Consider the following 25,501-nt stretch of genomic DNA (forward strand, 5'->3'; position numbering starts at 1 on the left):
GAATCAGAACCAGGCGCCGCCTGATGGAGGAAGGAAGACAAACACACAAACACACAGACCACACAGACTGGAGTCCTAACAAAATACAAAACCCATACCCAACAAAAGACTCCAGCAACTCAGGAGAACGGTGGGTAGGTCTGTGATTTGCATCTGAGTGCCAGTGATGTAGCCGTTGCAGATCCAAAGCTCCGCTTTTTCTGTTTCTGTTAATTAATGCTTTGAACTTCTCCAATGTCTCTCTCTCCTCAAATTCTGGGTCCTACATTCCGAGACTATGACAAAAACACACTGAAATGTGTGGTTGGAGCAAAACAAACTATGAAATAAAGCTTTATACAGTATGATAACATATTTGATCCTTTATGGAAAGAACATGGCTGCGTTAGAAGCAGCTTTTAATCTCCCCTCTTTTTATCTTCACTGTTTATTTACTCAAGTATATAAAAGGATTAACTCCCAATAAATCTTAGATCATTAAAGATGGGAACATTGGATCCAACTTGTCCTAACACCCCTCTTATAACTGTAAGGAATGTTCCGCATCTTTAAATCCGTATCCCAATTTAGCCTGATTAAAAACGGATCGCTGTCTATATTATATATTACCCACTGAATCGATTTTTTTTTCATTCCATTAAAGGAACTCGTAAATTTTGACTAGTAAATACTTTGTTTACTCAACATCTAACCAAAACGTATTGGGAAGGAACATTCTGGAAGAACTCCAGACACCACTCAGGCAGTAATTGCTTGAAGGGTGTCGCATGGACCAAAATAGACGGCTGGCAGAACAGTTGGATGACCGATGGGTGGAAGCATGAGTGGGGGTGGGAGATGGGCCCTGGTGACTGAACTGAAGCAGCTTAGGTCAGTTCTCTGAAATGGAAGTAGAGGAGAACTTTGAAGCTCTAATCAGCATATTTTCTAATGCAGAGCGGAGGAAAAAAAAGTAGAGTGGATGCAACTCATCAAAGATCTGACGAGTCATTTGTAATCCACCACGTCTGTGTTGTTTTATTCACCCAGCAGCTAAACTCATCACCTCAGCACAGAGTCATTCATAAGCTGGAATGAATTGCAGATTACTTGTGTGTCGGCGCAGCTGCAGCCTGTATGCAGGGCTCTGGGTAAGAAAATGTCAGGAATCATTTTTAATCCATCTTGGATTTCATCACCCCCAGCTAAGCCTCCTTATATGATTGTCACCATCTCCAAACCATGATTCATAACTGCACTCACTATCATTTTCATATATCTTTGCCCTCTCCCTTGCAGCTAATGGTAAATTCCCCCCTGACACCAATGTCTGCCCACTCCACCCTTTTAAAGGTGTCTGATTTTTGCTCCCCAAAGCAAGAATTAATAAAATGGTCCAGTAGGGAACATGAACCAACAATTAAAATGAACACAAAAGAACAAATACTGTTAGAAAAAATGCCAAAATAGTTCACATATTAACTAGTTCATTAGAAGAAGTGGTGTGGCGGGTAGGGGTTATGCAGCTTCACTGCTTTAGGTAATAGTCTCAGTGGAAAAATTGAGGTGCAATCAGTCTCCTCCCCTCAGACTCTGCTGTCACGGCGACTGTCCTCTGGGAGGTAGCTGAGCAAACAGGAGGCAGACGGAAAGTTGTTTTTAAAGGGACTCTCAGCGGGATACTTTAATCCCACTGATTGTGGTGATTCTTATGGAAATATTCAGCTGTATGATATACTGTACATTGCTAAGGTATCCATAATCACACAATAAGCAAATATGATGTATTTCACAGTTTTTTGTACTAAAGGAAAACTGTAGAACAACACACATGTAAATTAAACCCCCCGGATATGATGAAGCCTACACAGCAAAATCAACGTGTTAAATTTCCAATGTCGTATCAATTCAATTTCAATTTCAATTTCAATTCAGTTTATTTATATAGTGCCAAATTCACAACACATGTCATCTCAAGGCACTTTACAGTTCAATCAGATCATCCAGTCAAATTGATACAAAGTTTTCTATCTAAGGAAAACCAGTTGATTGCATCGACTCATTGACTCAAATACAATCCCTCTCACTAAGCATGCTTGTAGCGACAGTGGAGAGGAAAAACTCCCTTTTAACAGGAAGAAACCTCCAGCAGAAACAGGCTCAGTGTGAGCGGCCATCTGCTGAGGCCGACTGGGGTTCAAGGAGACAGAAGCAGAGACACAAAAAGGCAGCTGTAAAAGGCGGCCCCGTCCAGGAAACACACAGCCAGGCAGACGAGCTCCGAGCCAGCTCCCATGCCAGAGGACGAAGAGAGCACATCCACTCAGTCACGGTCAGAGAAACAGGACCACACTGGAAAACAGGCCGATCTCCAGCATCTATAAACAAGGGTGTTGATGGAAGCAGCACAACTGATGTTTCTTTCCAGGATGGAGTCACAGCCAGCCGTATCATAAAAGTACGCTGTTAATAAGGCACTTGTTTAGTCGCACAGAGTTACGTTTAATAAACTTTGTTACTAGTTGCTTTTAAAATAAAGAACTAGCAGAGTATCTCCCAGAATGCCAACATCTCTGTGAACTCTCATTTCTAAAAACCTGAGAGGGAACCCCTATTAAACGCATGTGAGAGCGTGCACAAGCCCATTTCTCCTCGTGCACGCTGTGTTTAAAAGTTGTTTTTCTCATAGCTCATAGAAGCTTACTGTGACCGAACCTCCGCCCTAACCCCTAAATCCCTCAATCACTGTATAGACTATATAGTGGACTTTATAGCGAACGCAGTTAACTGACCATTCAAACAGATGATGACTGCTTTTTGCTCCGTTGGTCAGATAACTCCTACTCCTCCGCGCAGTGCCTGCACCATCATTATTATTAGTCGCCGCTGTTGGGTAGCGCTAGCCTAGAGCAACAGTGGGCCACTGTGATAGCAGATCCCATAATAATTTATTAGGAGACCTCTCCACTCAAAGCATTCTGGGATATATCTGCCTCTTCTGGCCTTTCTTTTCTTCTCATACACTTCGTAGACACTTTTTCTCTTACAACCCTCGGCAATTTTCAAAGAACCGCGTTGAGAAAGGTGAGCTTCAATGACCGTCTGAAACCGTAGCTCACCACAGATATACGCCTGAAAGTGCGCATTCGCACAAAAAGATGGTTAACAGGACAAGCGTGTAGGACGGCCTTACATAAACATATCACCAGAATGATTGACAACTAGGAGGACCACTATTTAAATAATCCACCCAGAAAAAAGAAGATCGTCCTCTATGCCTTTAACTGTTTAATACTTAAAAAAAAAAACAATATAGAGACTTTAAAGGTGTTGAATTAAACTCCAAAGGGTTTAAGAAAATCACTTCCAGATTTGATGTATATGGGGAAAGTTGTCTGAGATTGTAACCCTGGGTGGACTCAATGTAACCTTCTAATGATATCGTATGATTCCAATTATCATTCCACCTGGGAACCTCATTAGCAACTGACCAACCAGTTGTTCTGATTCATCTCACAGTTAAAGGGCCCTCACCTGGACGTGCGTACTCCAAAATTACTACCAGGATTTTTCATTAGACGGCACAGCAGACATGAGATTTCTGATCAGAAAAAGAAAACAACAAAAGAAAACATGTAATGTAAGGCCAAGTGTTGTCATGCAGTTCAGGGACACATTACCTGATGTAATTACAGGATGGAACACAGTTAATTCTATTTCTAAAACTAAAAAGGAGTCTTGGAAAATGTAAAAGATGAACAGAAGCTGCTGCTGGGAGCAACCAGTTGATTTTCTATACAAAGTTGACAAACAATTATTTCTTTTTTTAGCACGATTATATAATTCACTTATGTTCAGCTGGGGAAAACTTTTTTTGTTTCTTTTTTCCCCCCAGCTTTTTTACTGTCTGTCACAATTTGGTGTTGGATTGAGGACCCAAATGCAGAGGCAAGTAGGCAGAGGTGAATTTAGGTGGGTTTAATGAGGTGCACAGGTACAGAGGCAGGAATCAAAAAATCCAACAAAAAATAACAAACAAACCAGAACCAAGGAGACATCAGGGGAAACCAAACTCTAGGAGCCAGGGAGAGACGAGGTAAGCAGACAGACGTTAGACGAGGATCCAGCAAACAGGAACTGGAGAGGGAGGGCTTTAAAGGGGACAGAGACAAAGAGAGGGCTAATGAGGGGATTGAAAACAGGTGAGGACAGAGCAGAAAACAGAGCAAGGGATAGAGGCCACAAGAGGGCAGCAGAGGACAACAAATGGAAAACCTGGAAGACAGGAACTAACAAGAAAACAACAAAATAATAATTAAACACTAAAACAAGGAGCAAAGTAAAGCTGAATACTCTAAATAAACATAACAAAACCAAGACTGTGACATTGTCATTACACTGTCACAAGTACAAAGCAATGAAATGAACCCCCATCGCCTTGGGAAGCAGTCAGCTGCCGTTGTGCGGCGCCCAGGGAGCAGTGTGGGGTTAAAGGTCTTGCTCAGGGACCCAGAGTGGCAGTCTTTGGGAGTGGGGCTCAAACTCAGAACCTCAGGATTCATAGCTCTATGCCCTAACCACTAGGCCACCGCTCCCCTACCCCCTACTACCCTTTTGTGCTGCTTAATAAATTACAAACACTTGTAGTAATGAACTATTTGGAAGGCAACATGCTGCATGGACTTTAAATATTAATACGCAGCCTGATTCTATAAGTTTGTGGTCTATATTCACTCCTCTGCTTTTGTAACCATAAAAGGCGTTAGATAAGACTCAACTTAAAGCCAACATGACCCTGTCCATTTTTTAATCCTCTTTTATCTGTGGAAAGCCTGGGCTCCAATGTTGACTTATCTGTTGCTGCCCTGAAATAACTTCACTGTCTTGATATTAAAGGAATAGTACACCCAAAACATGATTAGCCTTCATTTTCTACTCACCCCCATGCTGAACAACACTCTGGAGTACTTTTTTGAAATCTCAAATGCATCTGGAGATCTGGGAGGCTTCTTGCTGTCTGCTGACATTCAAATAATGGAGGTCTATGGCGCCCGACACAGAAAGGTCCATAAAAGTCCACAAAAAACGTGTCAATATTCCTCCATACTGCTCGTCCAATGTATTCCAAGTGTCCTGAGTGGGTAGCGTCCATAATTTACTCGAAACGAAGTCATGTAAAATGTTTTTAGAGCATAAACAGTAGTGTATAGGATTTCCTAAAAGCGCGTTCACGAGTCTACGGAAACCGCGGCAGACCAAACCAGATGAAATTGCGCATTCAGCGTCTGCTCTGCCGATAATGCAAGCGTAGAAGAAGAAATGTGCCGTTTACCTGTGCAAAAAAAGAAACAACGAAAAAAAATGTCTGAGGACTTCAGTGTTGAGGAAGAGCATGAGTTCTTTGCCGAGCTGAATGCGCACTTTCATCTGGTTTGGTCTGCCGCGGTTTCCGTAGACTCGTGAACGCGCTTTTAGGAAATCCTATACACTACTGTTTATGCTCTAAAAACATTCTAAATGACTTCGTTTCGAGTAAATTATGGACGCTACCCACTCAGGACACTTGGAATACATTGGACGAGCAGTATGGAGGAATATTGACACGTTTTTTGTGGACTTTTATGGACCTTTCTGTCTCGGGCGCCATAGACCTCCATTATTTGAATGTCAGCAGACAGCAAGAAGCCTCCCAGATCTCCAGATGCATTTGAGATATCAAAAAAGTACTCCAGAGTGTTGTTCAGCATGGGGGTGAGTAGAAAATGAAGGCTAATCATGTTTTGGGTGTACTATTCCTTTAAAATGTTGTTTTTCTAAACCACCCGTTGTCTTTGCTTTAATGGCTCATGAAACGTCTCAGGTAATGCTGTTCTGCACTGTGCAACTGATAAAAAATCAGTATATTGAAGCTTTGTTTTCAATTGTTTGCATTTCTGTCAGGGTGTAGTGATTTTGCACTTGGTGTCACGTTAATTTAAATTTTTTTTAGACATTTTGCATTGATAACTTGGTCATTTACCTTATTCTGATTTAAGTAAACTACTGGTAAAATACAAAAATCTTTGCTCAGGGATCCAGAGTGGCAGTCTGTGGGAGTGGGGCTTGAACTCAGAACCTCTTAAAACCGGGGCAAGTGGTGGCCCTAACCACTAGGCCGCCACTCCCCAAAGTCACAACACTTGGTACAGTATCCCACCCCCAAGATATTCTCATGAGCAGTTACTATTTACTGTCATGTTGATAGAGTAAGACAGCGACGTTATTTTGAAATGGGCACCAAAAATCAGACAGATGTTTGTTTTAATAATGTTGGACATCAGGTTGCGGCGGTGGTACAGGGGTCAAGCTCGTGACCCACATACAGAAGCTTTGGTCCCCGACGTGGCCTTCACAGGTTGAAGTCCCGCCCTCGTCACCATTGCTCTGTGTCTTCCTTCCTCTCTGTAATTCTATGTCCTGTCTGCCTACTTTTGAAAACAATAAAAATAAAGGCAACTCGTGTCTGGAAAATAACTGCTACAAAATACACAATGTTTGACATCAACTTCTTGCAAAAAGAGAAAAAAAAATCAAAATAATTACCCGAAGACGCCATCGAAGACGTTCTAAGAAGGCCTTCGTTTGTTGGAGACCATCAGAGAACAAACTGCGTCATGCAAAGATAATTGGGTATAATTACTTTAAGGTAGGTGAGAAAAATTACTCTCATATGCCTGTTTTTAACATCCCTTAGGCAAGCCTTTCCCCGTCTTAAATCCACCTTTATGAGTTAAGCGACCCAGTGATTTGGTTTGGATCAAGGTCTAATGCAAGCTGTGAATGTCTCTCTCACCACTTTAAGAACCACTAACTGCTTAATTGACTTCCTCAGGTTCCGGCTGTCTAAAGTGGGCAGTTACACTGAGTCCTCTTTCTAAAGTTTCCTCTCTAACAGCCTCAGGAGTCATTTACTGTAAAGGCAGTCCTCTACAGACGGCCTCAGCTGTGTTGATACCAGAGCCAGTGATATGTGCCCGGACTGAATGTGGGTCAGAAATGCAGCATAAAAAGAAACTTTTATTCTGAAAGGGGGTCCCTCAGCTGTATTTTCTGTGTGCTGCTCCCAGCAGAGGGGGGTGTTAGGTCATGGGCGGCCCATCCTCGGTCATAAAGTCTGATCAGATCCCAGTGGGGACTGGGATTAAAGAGTTGGCTGAGGTGCTGTGAGGAAACAAGACAGCTGCTATGTTCTACATGATGTTTGTGCCAGAGAAGAACAACTTCTCTCTCTGAACTTCACGACACAGGATGGATACAGAAGGAATTTAGAAAACGATTAAACAAACATATTAGTGCTGGATGAAAAAGCTTTTATTTTCAAACATATGCAAATAGTACAAAAGACAAAACACAGGAGCAAATGATAACTTTTAAACCAATTGAAAAGACTTAAAGGTATTGTGAAGGATTTTTTTAAAGACCCGCCCTCTCCACTTTAAAAAAATGCACATGCAAGAGTGTGCCATGCCCATTTGTACATGAGCACGCCCTGTTTAAATGTGCTGTTTTCATCGCACACACAGCAGGGACTTTATTGTAGACTTTATAGCAAACTCAGTTAACTGACTGAAACTCAGGCCGTTTCTCAATTCACGGAAGATCGGACTTGACGAAAACGCGAGCACGCAAGCACGTATGTGTATTGGAGAAGAAGCGTACTCGTGACGTCATCACATGCAACGTTCTTTAGCATTTCTTTAACAGTCAAAACTATTTATTCCCTACACAAAACATTTTGAAAACAATACCTTTAATTTCTAAAGCTTAAAAAAACATAAAAAAATTGGACGTTTGGCCGAATTAAAGCAAAAAAACGCCATCAGAACGAGCGGTAGTTCACACATAACTGGACCGAGAGAAGTGCACTACAGTCGATAAAGAGGGCGGGGCGAGAACAACACCCGGGGATTTGGTGCGTTCTCGATCTGCCGTTCTCGAGAATTGGAACGGTACTCGGGCTGAGGCTGATGACGTGTCACGAGCACACGAGAAGGCTCAAGAACGCATATTGAGAAACGGCCTCAGTAACAACTCCTCCGCGTGGTGCATGGTCCATCTTTGTTATTAGTCGCCACTGACGGTAAGCGGCAGCCTATGGCGACAGCGGGCCGCTGTGACTATCATAATCCTGGAGCTGATGGTTGGGTTTTTTCCTCTGCTCCTGCTCACCTGCCTAATTGGTCAGTAACTCAGTGTGAGTTACTCAAGCTGTCAAAGTAAGTGTTTTGTTCTGTGGAATTCTTCTCAGTTTTTTGCCCATGTGTTTTTGGTTTTTGCCTTTTTCCCTGTCTGCCCTGCTCAGTTTGGTTTTTGGCCTGACTGCCTGGCTTTTGCCATTTATCGAACTTGGACTGTTTTTCTGACCTTGGCTTGGATTTTCCCTGGATACCTCTTCGGAGTTTCGGACTTAACTCTCAACCAGGTCAGTGACTTTTTGTTGTCTTCTCCACTCTTCATTCTTGTCACTGACCTGAGTTTCCTGTCTCAGCAGAGAATCAGAGAACCCGCTCTGAGGAGTTTCCATCGTCCTCTTTTAGTTATTTTTTGAAATAAACCTGTTTTGAAACTTTCTGTTTGTCTGCTGAATATTGGGTCCAACCTTCAGTTCCCGTTACAGTGACAGCAAATCCCATAGTACTTTGCAAGAGGAGCTCTCCATTAAAGCATTCTGGGATATGTCTGCCTCTTTTAAGGCCTTTCTTTTCTCTTCATACACTTCGTAGACACTTTTTTCAAAGAACTGCTGTGGGAAAGTTGAGCCTAAATGACCGAAGTGGGCATGGGTAGAATAAAAAATTTTAAAGGGACGAGCACGTAGGAAGGCCTCACATAAAAATATCACCAGAATGATTGACATTTAGGAGGACCACTTATTAAGATGATCCACCCGGAAATAAAAGATAGTCCTCTATACCAATATGTTGGAAAAAGAGAAAGGTGAATTATTTGCTTATTTATTCATTACATCTCTAATTAAAAATCATGCTGTTTACTTCCTACGTATGAAACAGGTTCTTTTAATTAATAATATTATTTTTAGAAAACATGCTCAGTTTATAATAACTTATCATATTTGCCTAAGCCAGCAATTGGAAAAAAAAAGTTTTGTGAAAACAAAGAGGTTTTAAGTTTATTTTCCCTTTCCTTTTTTACCACCTTGTTTGGAAAAAGAAAATGGTGGTGGTGTTTGGGGGGTGATTATCTATCATCATCATCATCATTTAGTAGCTTAAAGCCTTTAAAGTCTGATATGCTGTATATTTCTCCTGGGTTTAGTTTAATATTTGCATAAAAATATTCAGACCACGGCTGAGTAATGATTAGAAGGAGACGTTGAGGCCTGTTTGTATCAGTGTGCAGATGGAGCACTGCAACAAGATCACACAGGTTGTGCCGTAAAAACAGGACAGATGTGTTTGTGTGAAGCTGACAGTGAGATAAGATGGTAAAGGTGATAAAGATGCATGATCTTTACATCTGGAACTATGCTGAAAACTCTCTGCTGGGTGGGTCTGCAGTCATGGCAGACTATATGGGGAGATTTTGAGACGCTTTCTGCAAACAAAAAGAAATTTTGTTTAGAACAGCTCTAGACAGTATCATATTTTAGAGTGCAGCCTTGAAAACAGTAATAAATACATTTAAAAAATAGTAATATAAACATATAACTGTATATTTACAGTTCTAACATTCTTTTCTTTCTTACTTTGGGAAGATAGGCCAAACTGTATTTTTGGAGATTTATTCATTGTTATTATAAGCATATAATAGCCAATAATTACACTATGGATCATTGTAGTGCCACCAAACTTGTAGCACACATAGATAACCTCATCTAGTTCATACTACAACTCTTACTTTGGGAAAATGTGCCATTTTTTCATTGTTATCATAAGCAGGCCAGGTGTGCAATCTCTGCAACAGGAACCAAAGCACTGAGCGTTGTGTGCATTGCACAAAGTAAACCTGTCGCAAATGCAGAAAGGAATCACCTTGGGTTTGTAAAAACTGCTAAATGGGACAATTGCAGCTTCATATGTAGAGCTTTTACTTGGGTGGAATAAATGTTACTGCTATACTGTAATCATACTGTTTTCATTTTCTAAGCTGAAATGTTGAATGACATGAAAAGGCGAGAACAGACGAAATAAAATTATTCTTTACATTGTTCTTTCTTTCACATAGTGAGCTTTGCAACAATATAAATGAGTCTGTTGGTAAATGGACAATATAAATAGGCTCTACCTTGCCTTGTTGGAAAAGCTGGTTATGAGCTGTTCTCAGCTCAGAAACTAGGACCTGATATCTGGTTGTTCAATAGGTTTGCCTAAATAAAATATTTAGATATGACTTATCAATATATTCCTGCAAAAAAGGTCTGATGTTGCAGGGGCAGGTAATGAAATGTGCTTGGAGCATGCTCTGGTTCTGATGCCGGTTTGTTTCAGCCTTTATCCAGTCTCATTTAGAAGGGCTGGTCCTATCACAGGTTATTTGCATTACAACAAGGACACTTAGCAAGGTAGAGTGAATACACAAACTTGAAGAGGGGAGGGGGACTGACATTCTACAAATCGTTTTAAATACCAGGAGCCTGATGGAATGATGCTGCCCTCTAGTGGAATCTCACGAGCATTGCAAATAACCTTTTCTTAATTCTCAGTCATTTGAGTCAAGACAGCCAAAGAACATTTACCTCTCTTTTCTATTCTCAATCAAGATTCCATGATTTATTATTTATGTTTCTTTACATAGTTGAACTACTACATGTTGAATTACTAACCTGGCATAAACCAAATTAGCAGATTGAATAAATCCACAAGTGGCACCTGACTCCCATGAGAAGCTTTTAGCTGATCACAGCAGCAGAAACAGCTTTTAAGTATCATATATGCACATATACCATTTTTATGTTGCTTGTATTTAATCTTTTTTCACTTCCAACAATGTTTTTTTCCTCGTTTCACGGATGAAAGTCTCTCCATTTAGAGCCAAGCAGCCATGACTCCAGGCTTCCAAATAATAGCTGTTTATCAGAGCGACTAAAGGAGACATGAACTGAATTAAATTGAATGATTATAACAACAGGATTGCTCTACAGCTTCTTGATTTGTTTCACAACTAGCAGTTACCAGGAAAATCAAACTCTTGCCAAATTCCGTCTTGCCCCTGAAAACCCCTTCCTCACCTCCTCCTTGCATCCAAACACCACATTAAAGCTGATCCCCTACTTCCTGCTCTGTCTCCTCCACATGAAAGAAAGGTGGCAGTGTTTGCAATCAGGACTTTCAAATTACCTTATTGTGATTTAATTTCAGCTGAGCTGGTATCTATCAGAACTGATTTTTTTCCAGGAAAATTTGGGGAAAGACCAGAACTTTATAGTAGTAAACCATCCGACTTGAAAACGATATATGTGAAGCTAAACCAGCTGGAGAGATAATAAACAGTAAGATCCTTTTTTTAAAGATTATTTTCAGGCTCTAGTGGCCTTTATTTAGTCATTTTTGAAAGTATTCAGACAGGAATGAAGGTTAGAAGAGAGTTGAGAGACATTTGGCAAAGGTCTGCTGGACCGGGACTCAAACCTGCAACAGTATATAGGTCATAACCTCTACCTCCAAACCACAGCAGCACCCCAGCAAGATCTTGATGTCATGTTTCTCATAGAGACATGGCTAGATGAAAATAATGAGATGCTGATTTTATTGGAAGCCGCACCTCCCAATTAAAATTTTCTACATCAGAAAAGTCCTCTGAATATGAAACTTTTGAATATCCCACTCTCTAAGTACAGGGCCCCGTTTGAGCCATGTTTCTGAATATTTAAAGACCTTCTGTCAGGGTTTGGTTGTGGTTTTTGAGGACCCCAAATGCAGAGGTGAGGAGGCAGAGGTGAGTTTTATAGATTTCATGAATAAACACAGGTAACAGAGGCCGGAATCCAAAAATCCAACATGAAAAATTAAAAAACAAACCAGAACCATGGAGACATCAGAGGAAAACAATCACAAGGAGCCAGGGTAACCCCGAAATCCCACATACTCCGTCTGCGCTCCGCTCCGCTCCGCCCCGCTGCGCTCCAGACCGCCTGCGCAAAGCAAAGCCTACAGCCGCCGCTGTTGCTCCGTCCCCTCCGCTCTGAGTTCCTTGGAGATCGTAGAGGGCATGCGCCAGATGAACCAGGGTTTCAGCGGATCATTAAAAATAATTACAATTCATAATTCTTTTTTTAATCAAGGCCTTAATTGGCACTAAAATTAATTAAATATGTTTATCGTTGCATTTATGATTCTTTAATAAAATGCTTCTAAAAACAATTTCGTCAGATATATTATATCGCTATTAATTTGCGTGGAACTGTTTATAAAGCCGTATGTTCGGAAAGGAAAACTCGAGGCGGAGAAAAAGCTAGAGGATATATATATACGTATATATGTGTGTGTGTGTGTTTACATACATACAGGAGTCATGGAACTCTGCTTGCAGCTCCTTCAAATAAATATTTTAATGGAGATGAGAAATCTGTTTCCTGGTTGGTGAATAACCAATAGTTTGGATCCAATCATTTAAATAAACGGTGTTAGTTGTTTTTTTTTAATATATATATATATATAAGAATTGTGCTATAATTTCTAGTCACCGATCTGTTGCTGCTCTATTTTAATTTGACGAACCCGAATTTGTCGATGTTCTTTTTCCTGTTTGGTGCGATTGCAATAGCGGATCTTGACCTGGCCGGACCGGAGCGGAGCAAAAAATAGCTCGGCTCCGTAATTTGTCGGTGACGGACGGAGAAGACGTACGTGGACGGAGACGTGCGGAGGAGTAGCGGTGGATGTGGAACAGCTCTCATTGATTTCCATGAAAGACAAGCGCTCCGCACGACGTACGTCAGCGGGGCGGAGCGGAGCGGAGCGCTGACGGAGTATGTGGAATCTGGGGGTAAGACGAGGAACCAGCACTGAGGAACTGCCCTAAGAGAGTATTTATGTTAGACTGCAAAAAGAGAGGACTAACGAGCAGATTGGGAGCAGGTGTGAAGAGAGCAAGGAAGGAGCTATTGAAAAAGGAGACCAATACAAGAGGGGAACAGAGGGAAACAAATAAAAACCTAAGAACTCAAATATATCCAGAAAATACAACAGAATAGGAATTAAACCAATAAAACTAGAAAACATGGAACAAAGTAAAACATTACAGAACCAAGACGGTGACACCTTCAAATTCTAAAACTTTTTCATGAATTCAATAAAATTTTTCACTGTAATAGGTATTGGACACGAGAATTTGTCAGGTGTAAGTGGAGGTTTTTAAAGACCCAAATGCAGAGGTGAGAAAGCAGAGGTGAGTTTTGTAGATTGGGTAAAAACACAACTAAATTAGATTGGTTTATTTAACCAAAAGATTGGTTAAACACATAACTTCCAACCCGATTAAAACCCAAAAACTTTGGAAAAACTGTTGTTTGAATAACATGACCAACACCTTTCATATTACTCATCATCGCCCAATTTGCACAAACACGTTCACTGTCTACTTGAGCTTATTTCAGTAAAATGGCAGAACAAGATTGTACCTTAAATTATTTTTCTCCAAGACATTCGACACAAAAAAACTTACAAAAGATTTTATTATCATTAACAATTTTAAAGAAACTCAAATGGGGAAAAAAACGAAAAAAACAATTGCAAAAAATGAAAGACCAAAACAAATTTTATAATGATATTTCAGTAACATTACCCTTCTTTATTCAGATCAAAAGCTATTTAAACTGAACTCAAACTAGATGAAATATATACATGCAGTTATATATTTTGCAATTAAATATAATATGATAAACACAACGTTTTATATTAATATATCTGTCTATTATATAATGTTTACCAAAGTACACAATACATGGAGCTAAAAACCAGACAACTTTATTGGAAAACTCACGTGGGAAGCCAGGAAAAGATGAGGAACCAGCACTGAGGAACTGCACAGGGAGAGTATATATGGGAGACTGAACAAAGACAGGACTAATGAGCTGATTGGGAGCAGGTGTGAACAATGGATTCTAGAAAGGAGCGAGGGAAAAGGAGACCAACAGAAGAGGGGAACAGATGGCAATCAAGAAATGCCCAAGAACTCAAAAACACAAGCAGCTTGCCAGCGAGGGGTTAGACCCAGGTTTTCTTGCCAGTGGGAAGGGAACCACATGCCGACTGGTAGCGGGTCGACCCATGTTGATAAACCCGGTTCAACAAGGTATTCTCAGTAGGAAAGAGGCTTAAGAACAAGGTTTGTTTTGCCGCAAATTTTAAAGAATGTTACCAAACCATGTATACACATCCAGGCACCTATGGTATAAAGCGATACAGAACACACTACTGTATCTGTAGTCTGCATACTTAATACAAAAATCAATCTAGATTTGAGAAAGTAATTTGTATATTGTCTTGACGTATTTCTTTTGTACAGGAAAACTGCCCCTAGCACACGTAGGTTACAATCACATGTGGTCTGCCTGAAACACTACAGGAAATGTAAAAAATACAAGAAAAAAATACTCCCCTTATAGACGGCGAACAAATTGTTCAAAAATATATTATTAATTAATTTGTTAACGCTTTAAAACTCATTCATAAGTGTTTAGTATGAAACGATGAAAGGCTAACCGGTTTGCTAAATAGTGAGCCTGATCTGTTCACTGTGTAGTTCATCTAGTTTTATTTATTTCCATTCAACATTTCAGAGTAAATGACCACAATGTGAGCACAATAAGCATTTGAAAACATTTTTTTAGCATTTGTTATGTGCTATCAACAATTACCTATTATAATATAACAACTATGTATATACATGTTGATTTTATGTATACACATGCATATTTTTATGCTGTACGGACAGTACTTTTATTTTATTTTGTTTACTTTTATTTGTTTTTGTTTATTTTAGTTATTTTATCTTTTTTGTGCAGCACTTTGGAAACCTTGTGTTTATTGAAATCGTGCTATATAGATAAAGTGGATTGGATTGGATTGAACTATGTAAGGGAGCATTATTGTAAACTGGCATCAATATCAGATCTACAATGAATAGAAGTCTATCAACGGCTTTATCTGATGCATCAAGATTAGGTTCTTCTATTAATTGATTACTTACAATAACACTAGATTTCCGAGGCATAGTAGAAACAAAAATAAGAGATCTTTTTGTCACAGTCTTGGTTTGTTAGTTACTGCCTTCCAGGTTTTCCATTTGTTGTCCTCTGCTGCCCTCTTGTGTCCTCTTTCCCTTGCTCTGTTTTCTGCTCTGTCCTCACCTGTTTCCATTCCCCTCGTTAGCCCTCTCTTTGTCTCTGTCCCCTTTAAAAGCCCTCCCTCTTCAGTTCCTGTTTGCTGGATCCTCGTCTAACGTCTGTCTGCTTACCTCGTCTCTCCCTGGTTCCTAGAGTTTGGTTTTCCCCTGATGTCTCCCTGGTTCTGGTTCGTTTGTTATTTCTGTTGGATTTTTGATTCCTGCCTCAGTTCCTGTCAACCTCATTAAACCCACCTAAATTCACCTCTGCCTTTGGGTCCTCAATCCAACACCAAATCCTGACACTTTTGAAGTTTTCCTTATCATACAGAAATAAAAGTGTTATTGGTGGCAAAAGGTTAGATCTCTCTGTCGGCAAACACTAAACAGTAAAATAAAAAGTTGTTTTCTGTGTTTCCTGACATGAAGGAAACGTCTTACAGACAGAAAGAGTTTTTGAACAGGACAGATCAATGTTTTTTTTTAACTTGTGAGTAGATGGGCTCTGGGCAGTCAGCAGTCTGTCTCTTTTTCTTGGAGATTTTGACCTCTGTGTAAAGCGTCTCCTGCTGCTGCTGCATGCTGCTATCCATGGAGGAAGCCTTGGGTCCGATCACTAACACGTTAGGATCCTCATAGTGGACTTCTTTCTCCGTTTCACTTGCCACCATCTCATAAATTTGTTCCTCAGGAGGGTTCTGTCGCAGGTAAGAAGGAGCGGATAATGATAAATCTTTTAATTGTGAAGATGCTTCATGTATGGTAACAGCAGTGTGGTAATAAACCTACCGCAGACTTTTGTGCAGGTCGATGTTTTCTCCTTAAAAACCTGTAAAAAATGAAGTAGTCAGACTGATAGAACATGGATGAAGTGTCTCTGTATGCTGCAGACTTTAACCTCAAAAACGTACAAACTCACCAAAAACCTACGAGCAGGAAGATCAGCACGACACCCAACGCTGAAAAAAGTGATGTTAGAAATGGAGCGTTGTCAGTTCCTGCTGATAAAACAGAGATAGATGAGACATCTTTAGAGCTCAGCTATTTTAGCTACAGTATTTTCACAACCCTTTACGCAGCATTTAGAACCGCAAACTTCCTTTGAAGGAAGGAAGTGTGGTTAGCATTCATCTGACCCCAATTTTAACTTTAACTCTGATGCTAAATCCTTCTTGGAATAACATAAAAAGCAGTATGGTCCATTAAACTAAACGAATATTAAAAAGTAATATAAAAATAAGTTATTTATTTAAAATTCTTTATTTAAAATTTTTTTTTCTTATGTTTTTTTCTTTTTTTTTTGACAGTATAGCTCTGAAAATAGATATTCCAGATCTACATAGCTTTGTTTTGAAAAGCAGACCATTATGACTGTTACCATTTAACATCTGTAAACTTTAAAATAAATATTTTACAGTACTATTTTAAATAACACTATTTCAATAATTTCTAAGAGACATAACAGAAGATTGAGTCAGATAGGAAAAAGACGCTTTAAGATTGATTTGAGCCACATTTCTAAAATCACAAAAAGAAGAAATCAGAGAGCGGAGTACTTTTTCCTCCAACAGTTGGATCAATCTCTGGAAGGACAAAAAAAGGCTGAATAAAACAGATTCTGCTTAGATCTGCGTTAAAATGAAACATTCAAATAACCTCTTGGTAACTCAGCTGTTGGGATCTGGAGGTCTGTCCACCTTTCTCCAGCAGAGGGCGTTCTAGGTCTCCTAGAGCTGAAGCTGACCACCACACCTGCGGCTCATGAGCTCATCAGGAGACCGGCATTTAAGGAGGGGCAGAGCTACAATCCGACGCCAGAGTGTTTGCCAGTTATGGAAGAACCTGCCTGGAAATCTGAAGACCTGGAAGGGTTTCCCAAACGTGAGACCAAGCTGTCTGTTCTCAGTAGAACCCCTGGAAATCCAACTCAGTCTGAAACCTGCCTGCCCGCTCTCAGCAAGAGCTGAGAGAGAAGCTCTGAACCTGCTCAGTAAGATTATCTGCTCTGCCCTGCCTCTGCCTAGCCCTCTGCCTGCCTTCAGCCTCTGGACCCTCATGGTTCCCCCCTTCTACCGCTCTGCTCATCTCTGACCAAGTATTAACCTGCAAACACTCAACCTGCAAGTCCCCTGAAAGTCTGCTAACCAATCTGTCCCTCTCTGCCGTGAAAACCATTCGTGACCAGACCCGGGCCCAGTTTATCCCAGAACCAGTGTTCTTTATTGTAAAATATTCCTTAATAAACTTGTGAACTTTTTCCCAGTCTCTGAGTGTTCTGAATGTGGGTTAGATCCCTGAAAGCCAATATGACAGAAGCAACAGTAACAAACTACCATAATTGTTTTTACCTTTTTCTGGAACATTAAGATCAACTTCAGCTGATGTCTGATTACCAAGATCATTCATGGCCACACAGTAATAAACTCCCCCCTCAGTGACATTGATCCTATAAACGTCTCCTTCAGCTACTTTCATGGCTCCATGTTTGCTCTTCTTGAACCAGGTGAAGCAGCTGATGGGAGGCTTGGCTCTGCTGGAGCAGTTCAGGTACACCCAGCTATCTGCTGATGGACTGATGGATACTGAGGTGTTTTTGGGAGCATCTGAGGAAAATGTGACACACCTTCAGTTTATTGATGAGAAGCAGCTGAACCATGATGTTCTGACAGGATGACTTACAGGAAACACTGAGAGTCACTTCTGTCTTTGCTGTCTTGCTGTGTTTTCCTCCATCCACAGGATATCTGACAGAACAGATGATGTTGTATCCATCATGTGTGTCTGACAGAGTGATGATCTGCTGGATTTTAGTTCTAAACGTTCCATCTGTGATCTGCTCCATCTGTCTGGGAGAGTCTGGTTGGAGATTCCAGGTGAGTTCAGGAGGTGATTGTGGACAGGGAGTGAGAGCTGAGCACGTTATGGTGACAGAGTCCTTCTCCTTCACATCACCTGAGATTTCAATCCTGGGGCTCCAAGCTGAATCTGTGCTTTCACATCATACACACATTTTACACAGTGAGATCCAGAAAATCTCTACTTTAAACACATTTGGAGCAGAAATGCATCTGAATTCATTTTCTCTCGTCAACATTAACATTAGAGATAAATAAAAACAAAAGGCTCTTACCTCTAACTGTTATATTAACAGGATGACAGGAAGCTGTTGCTTTGAACGGCCTGTTCTCAACCCTGAAGAAGTAGTTCTCTGTTTGACTTGCGTTTACATTAAAAAATACAGTGGTGCAGTTTCTCTCTCTGAGGTTTCCAGTAATGTTCATGTTATAGCTGTTCCTTGGCTTACTGCTGTTGTAGATCACGTTAAATTTATTAACTTTAAACACAGGATTACTTTTTATCCAAACTCCAAATGTTTTCTTCTTGACATCAATGGTTTCTCCTGGTTTCTCTCTAAAGCTACATGGGATTAGCAAACAGGATCCACTCAGAGCTTCCATCTCCTCTGGTGCAGTAATGCTGAGGGCTGGTTTACAAGTCTGAACTCCTATAAACACAGAATAGAGATGAACACAATGGGCCGGATCTATCAAAGGTTTGCGTGTATTAAAACGTGAGCTATTTCACTGCGCACGCTAAAAAATGTACAAACTGATCTATCAACAGCGTGCTAAAAGGATTTGGTCTTTAAAACGTGCTAAATAGCGCCTCTTATCCATTTAGTACTTTTTCTGCAATGAATATGCAATATGGGGCGTTTACACGCAAAAGTGCGTCTTGTGGGAGGAGAACATGTAAATATATTAATTTAGCACTCGCAAAGTGATTTATCAAACCTGAAAGCAATTTTGCTAACGGTATCTGACTCTATATTTAACACGTTTCAAAAGAAGGTGCAAATGGTCTGTATGCGTAATTGCGCACACATGGCAGCGGTTATTGCCGCAAGAAGGAGACATTGAAATGAAGCAAGGAGACGCAGAGAACGCATTTTTTCACTCCGTGTGAATATTTTTGGAATGAACGAGGAAAGGATCATCAAAACATATCGTTTATCCAGCATTGCCATTTTGGAGCTGCAATTCCAGTGATTTGCTCCTCACAGAGCGTCAGCTGTACTTGTTCCTCAATGCTGGTCAGAGGCATCTCATCTACTGTGCCCCCTCCTGCTTTGTTCGCAGATGTTTTGTTATATGCCAGTTTTTCTTTGGTTCGCCTTCTAATATCCTGGTATCTTCTTTTTACTTCATCCACTGTTCGCAAGGTTTCACCAACAGCGTTTAGGCTACTTTATTACAGATTTGTTCACATATAGCGTTCCTCTGTGTGACAGGCACACTTCTTTGCTGTAGCTCACTTAAATGTTTGTTGGCTTCATCCACCAATACCTCCATTTCCATGGGGTCGAATTTCCTTTTGCGCTTTCTGCTGTCCAAACTCGCCATGCCGCAAACCACCAAATGCGCAAAACCATCATTTAAATAGGGCGTCTCCAACAGTTTTGCACCTGCCACCAGTTACGCAATCGCTCTTCTTAAATCACCCGCAAACCATGGTTCAGCCCCTCGCGCAAAATTCCAGTTTGCGAGCGCAAATTACTGCACGCAAAATTGGATCTTGATAAATCCGGCCCAATGTGGATCAAAATGGTCGTAAAGATAAACTTCCTGATCAATAAACTCCAACTGAGCTGCAGCTTGTTACATGATGAGCCTTTAAACAAGATCAGGATCCAATATTTCTGACTAGAAATGGTTCCAGTAATGTCTACAAATGAAAATGAAAAATCAAACCGCTCACCTGAGAAGAAGAAGACATTCAGTAACATGCTGACGGTCAACATGTTCTCAGACAGGGCTGCCATCACACTCAGAGACAGACCAAACCCTGAACTACCAGTTAACTTTCACAAGAATCAACCACCAGTTCAGAGCAGAAGACAGCTCCACCCTTCATGTTTAGTTTCTTTAAAAGAGGAAGTCGCTGTCATGATCATCAGATGTTAGATTTTTAGTTTTTTAAGTGTTTATGTTTTAATTCTTTTTGTCTTTATGTTCTAAAATGTTGCGTTTTTTTCCCTTATTTTTGGTTTATTTCCTTTTCTAATCTTGGTTTTTAACTGAGATTTAGTTTAAAAAAGACAAGCATCAAAAGCATTTTTCCATGTAAGAAAAATGTGTAGTCCTGTTTCTCTGACTTCAGCTTCAGCTCTGTCTACATGAGAGGTTGAATCTAATCTTGACATATTTTCTTCCACATTAGTATGTGCATTAATAGAAAAACACATGTAGCTGGTCTCAGGCTCAGTGGATGAATGCTCAGTATTTTGACCTTCAAACTCTCAAGTCATTCTGTGCCAAACTGTCTGACCTCTTGACCTTGACTCTGTAGCTCTGCCTGCATGTGAAAACCAGTCTCATTTACACAAAAATGTAGAAATTTGCAGTTTATTTTAATGGATGAGAAAAACACAGCGATGCATGTCAGCATCACGACTGAAAAATGCAGAGTTGTTCTGATAAACATCTAAGAATAGCAGAATCAAACAGAAAGTTTCCACCAAACTGCAGGTTAAAAATTGAATTGCACCAAATTTCCCATCCCCCAATAAGCACAAGATCTTGAAGAAAATGACTTGCTTTTTTTTTTCTTTTAAACAATCTAAATATATAAGGTGAAGTTGTCTTAGAAAACACATTTTATTAAATTCTGTTTAGGTTAATTTTAACCAGAACAGATGAGGGTTTAATTTTGCTGATGATCAGATGAGGTTTGGGGCCTAACGAACGTTTTCTTGAACAGTAAGATTAAATACATTTAATGCAAGGATCTTTTGGGGGTTTTGTTTGTATTACTTTTTATCCCATTCTAGTTGGAAGATTTCATATTTGATTTTGTGGTGTCCTTATGTAAAATTTTAATCCATGAAAATGGAAGTTTATCCTCCATATTGTCTCTGTGATCTGATTGCGGGATGCCAGAGTCACAAAGCAGGTTTAACAAACTCAGACTAAAATCCTAAACCCTTGATGTAGCCTAAAGTTGGAAACCTCTGTGTTTTAGGTTTCACAACAGCCACTGTGTGCTAGTTTAAATAATTCCACTGTGGTGCAAGCTATATTTTTTGAAATATGCGACGCCTTCAAAACACATGCATGCGCATGCTGTCTGCAGCACATCTAGAGCAACAGGAGCAGCTGCAGGCAGGGAGACAGACGGAGCGCTGATGCAGCACTGAGCAAAACATGTTAGCTTTTATTATCCGGGTGCCTGCAGTTTGGATTATGGAAGGCAGGATGGTAATCTGGATAAACTGACTGCACAGATGAAGTTTTCAGGTGAATTTTCTCACTTCAAAATAGATTCAAACTTAGGGTGGCAATTTCTATAGCACCAAAAAGGAGGACATTGTGCGGCATATCAATAAATTACTAAGGTGTACATAAGAATCAGGTAAAGTCACATTCATAGTACGATTCTTAGTAGTTTAAAGAGGATGCTTGTGTAGCTAAATAGAACAAAATATCAAAGAAATGTAAAAAAGAATACATATATTTAATACATTGTGGTGTTTAAAAAGTGACCACCGAGATGAATCTTTAAAGTGCAGAATACCACAAAGCATAAGATATGTGGACTTAAACGTTAAAAAAATCTTTTTAACAAGAAACATTCATAATAAAATAGGCTAATATTTTTTAAACAACAAAAGAGATTGTAGAAAACACATTTAACTGCTCTAAAAGTATAGCTTTATTTTTAAGAGCCTCAGTCTTTTGGGAACTTATCTTAACCCTGAAATCCCACATACTCCGTCAGCGCTCCGCTCCGCCCCGCTGCGCTCCAGACCGCCTGCACAAAGCAAAGCCTACAGCCGCCGCTGTGGCTCCGTCCCCTCCGCTCTGAGTTTCTTGGAGATCGTAGAGGGCATGCGCCAGATGAACCAGGGTTTCCGCGGATCATTAAAAAGAATTACAATTCATAATTCTTTTTTTAAATCAAGGCCTTAATTGGCACTAAAATTAATAAAATATGTTTATCGTGGCATTTATGATTCTTTAATAAAAATGTTTATAAAAACAATTACGTCAGATATATTATATCGCTATATGCGTGGAACTGATCATAAAGCCGTATGTTCGGAAAGGAAGCTCCAGGCGGAGAAAAAGCTAGAGAATATATATATACGTATATATGTGTGTGTGTGTGTGTGTGTGTTTACATACATACAGGAGTCATGGAACTCTGCTTGCAGCTCCTTCATATTTCATGTACACTAATAACTTGTGTACATGGTTCTTGTTGATGGCATTAAAATCATTTCTAATAGCATTAAAATAGCATTAAATTAGAGTCACTCATTCCTGTATGAACCCTGTGAGCGCTTAATTTAATATGACATATTAAAAAAATCCCACCATCATCCAGCATATGTTCAGTTTCTGCCCAAATATATATATATATTTTTGTAGATTTTTGTAATGGGGATAAGGATAATTCAAAACTTCTTTTTTTTTTTTTTTTTTTATGAACTTGTTCTCTACTCCCAAACTCAGCATCTCTTTTCATTCCTGTAATAAGAAGTTTCTTTTGAATGGATTTGATTAAAGTTTAAGTCCCTCGGTATAAAATAAATATTTTAATGGAGATGAGAAATCTGCTTCCTGGTTGGTGAATAACCAATAGTTTGGATCCAATCATTTAAATAAACGGTGTTAGTTTTTTTTAAATATTTTTATATATATATATATATATATATATATATATATATATATATATATATATATATATATATATATATATATATATATATAAGAATTGTGCTATAATTTCTAGTCACCGATCTGTTGCTGCTATATTTTATTTTGACGAACCGGAATTTGTCGATGTTCTTTTTTCTGTTTGGTGCGATTGCAATTGCGGATCTTGACCTGGCCGGACCGGAGCGGAGCAAAAAATAGCTCGGCTCCGTAATTTGTCGGTGACGGATGGAGAAGACGTACGTGGACGTGCGGAGGAGTAGCGGTGGATGTGGAACAGTTCTCATTGATTTCCATGAAAAACAAGCGCTCCGCACGACGTACGTCAGCGGGGCGGAGCGGAGCGGAGCGCTGACGGAGTATGTGGAATCTGGGGTTAAGTGTCTGTGTGCAGCAGACCTGTCTTTATGGTCCCTTCAGCTATGGGCCAATCACTGAAATCCACTTTCACGTCACAGTCTACACTTCCATAGGACTAGTGATGTTTTATAGTATAGTCCACCTTGCAGCTCTGCACAAGTTATTTTAGCATCCAGGGGCGACAAAACTTAATGTAAAATGCTCTTTTGTCCATTCTGGGTTAAACAACGTCCTGGTTTTGACAAGACGCTAACTTTAATACTAAGCGTCAATAATTCTGATCCTTGTTTACTTTTGTGACCAGATAGTGATGCATTTTTGATGATTGGATATTGTACTGCAGCCCAGCAAAAAAAATAAAAATCTGCTTTACAAGCCTAGTCCCTCGTAAAGGAGGACAAAAACATGTCCGGCTGGATGGATGGTGAGAGGAAGGTGAGAGGAAGCCTCATGAGGCATTTGAACCATATGGCCAAACCGCTTCAAAGATCCCCACAGTTCATAAAGCCTCATGTGAACATGTCACCACCTACTGGTGGGGTGCAGAACTACAGTGGGCAATATAATCTGGGATTTTTTGCAATATTGTTTTTCTTTTTTTCCCCCATATAAATTCATTTGATATTGTTAAGTTTGGTCTGTAAAATAAAATCTTTAGTACGTGTTTTTGTGTGTAAAATGTCTTAGAGAAAAATCATTTAAGGTGTTAGGTTTATTCAATGATGATTATAAAATTAATGTGTGCTTATAAAACATTTGTGCGAGGGGATGCTCCACTCCTGTGTCATGATCCAGTCAGGAGACCATCCTGCCTTGTCATTCTGATGGAGCATTCTGTCTTCATGAACTGATCAATTGTTCTGTCAGAACAATACTCTTTTTGTAACCATGTGTCATGTTCTGTTAATAAAACTACTCTGCGGAGGAGGTCCAGTGGGAGACAGTGTGTTTGAGTCTGGGGTTCAACTGTCTCTCCTTTCTGCAGAAATTGTATCCATAATTGTGTATTTCAGTTCTTCTTTTGCAAAAACCTACATTTTATAAACCCGACATAAGGTGCACTGTTTTTTTTGTCATTTTAGTAAAATAAGGTCAAGTAGACAGTGACAGACTTTGTGCAAATTGGTCAATGATGAGAAAATTTAAGGTGTTAGTCATTTATATTAAAACATAATAGTTTTTCCTCAGTTTTTGGTTTTAATCAAGTTGTAAGTTACGTATTCAACCAATCATTTGATTAAACCCATCAATCAAATTTTTTGTGTTTCTGCCAATCTATATTTATACAAGGGAAACAAATACAAAATAGTCACATTAGCCAAAATACTTGTTGTGTTTTATCGCAACTTTTAAAAATCAGAGGTGGATCTTGGACCAACAAGCCATGGAATGGAACTCCATCTCTTACAGCTGACACCACTAAATAGATTACATATTCATATAGAAAGCACTACTATTTAAAATCCATTACATCTGTGATTAGTGGCTTGCTCAGATTTTGATCATTACATTGTTTAATCTAACCAAACTACTTTTAACCAACTAGATGGGTTGGAAAAAAGAACACCAATATATTCTTAGAACTTATCCAGACTCTATCCAACTCTCCTAAAAACTCCCACATCTTGACTGAACATAGAGGCTGTTAAATGCCTGCTGAAGTTCCGGGCAACTGAACCACTTCCTGAAGCGGTCACGTGGTATGACGGGTAGCGAGGCTTCGGACGTCATCTATTTTGGCTCCTCCCCCGGATGAAGCAAGCCTCGATACGCGCCTCACAGAAACGCCCCTTCCAGTACTCGATATACGCCTCGAAGCCTCGGCTCACCTCATAACATCACTACCACTTACCCACTGATCATGGCAAATATAGCTGCCATGAGACCCCGGATACAAGCGGCTGAAATTAGTTTTCTCCGTAGTGTGTCTGGGCTCTCCCTTAGAGATAGGGCTAGGAGCCGCTGCTCCTCCACATCGAGAGGAGCCAGCTGAGGTGGCTCAGGCATCTGATTAGGATGCCTCCTGAACGTCTCCCTGGTGAGGTGTTCTAGGCACGTCCCGCCGGGAGGAGGCCCAGGGGGAGACCCAGGACATGCTGGAGAGACTATGTTTCTCGGCT

The 25,501-nt window shown here is 40.0% G+C and overlaps 1 protein-coding gene across 1 annotated transcript; it reads right to left on the minus strand.

Moving 5' to 3' along the window:
* Positions 1 to 16,827: 16,827 nt before the first annotated feature.
* LOC119791864 (B-cell receptor CD22-like) lies at positions 16,828 to 20,664 on the minus strand. Its single transcript, XM_038298211.1, has 6 exons — positions 20,632 to 20,664; positions 20,062 to 20,164; positions 18,434 to 18,808; positions 17,983 to 18,288; positions 17,652 to 17,906; positions 16,828 to 16,886 (listed from the first exon to the last, which is right to left on the minus strand). The coding sequence occupies exons 1-6, from the start codon at positions 20,662 to 20,664 to the stop codon at positions 16,828 to 16,830; spliced, it is 1,131 nt and encodes a 376-aa protein (XP_038154139.1).
* Positions 20,665 to 25,501: the final 4,837 nt, after the last annotated feature.

Source organism: Cyprinodon tularosa, unplaced genomic scaffold, assembly GCF_016077235.1.
Source record: "Cyprinodon tularosa strain WSP-4 unplaced genomic scaffold, ASM1607723v1 ctg402, whole genome shotgun sequence".
Lineage (NCBI taxonomy): Eukaryota > Metazoa > Chordata > Actinopteri > Cyprinodontiformes > Cyprinodontidae > Cyprinodon > Cyprinodon tularosa.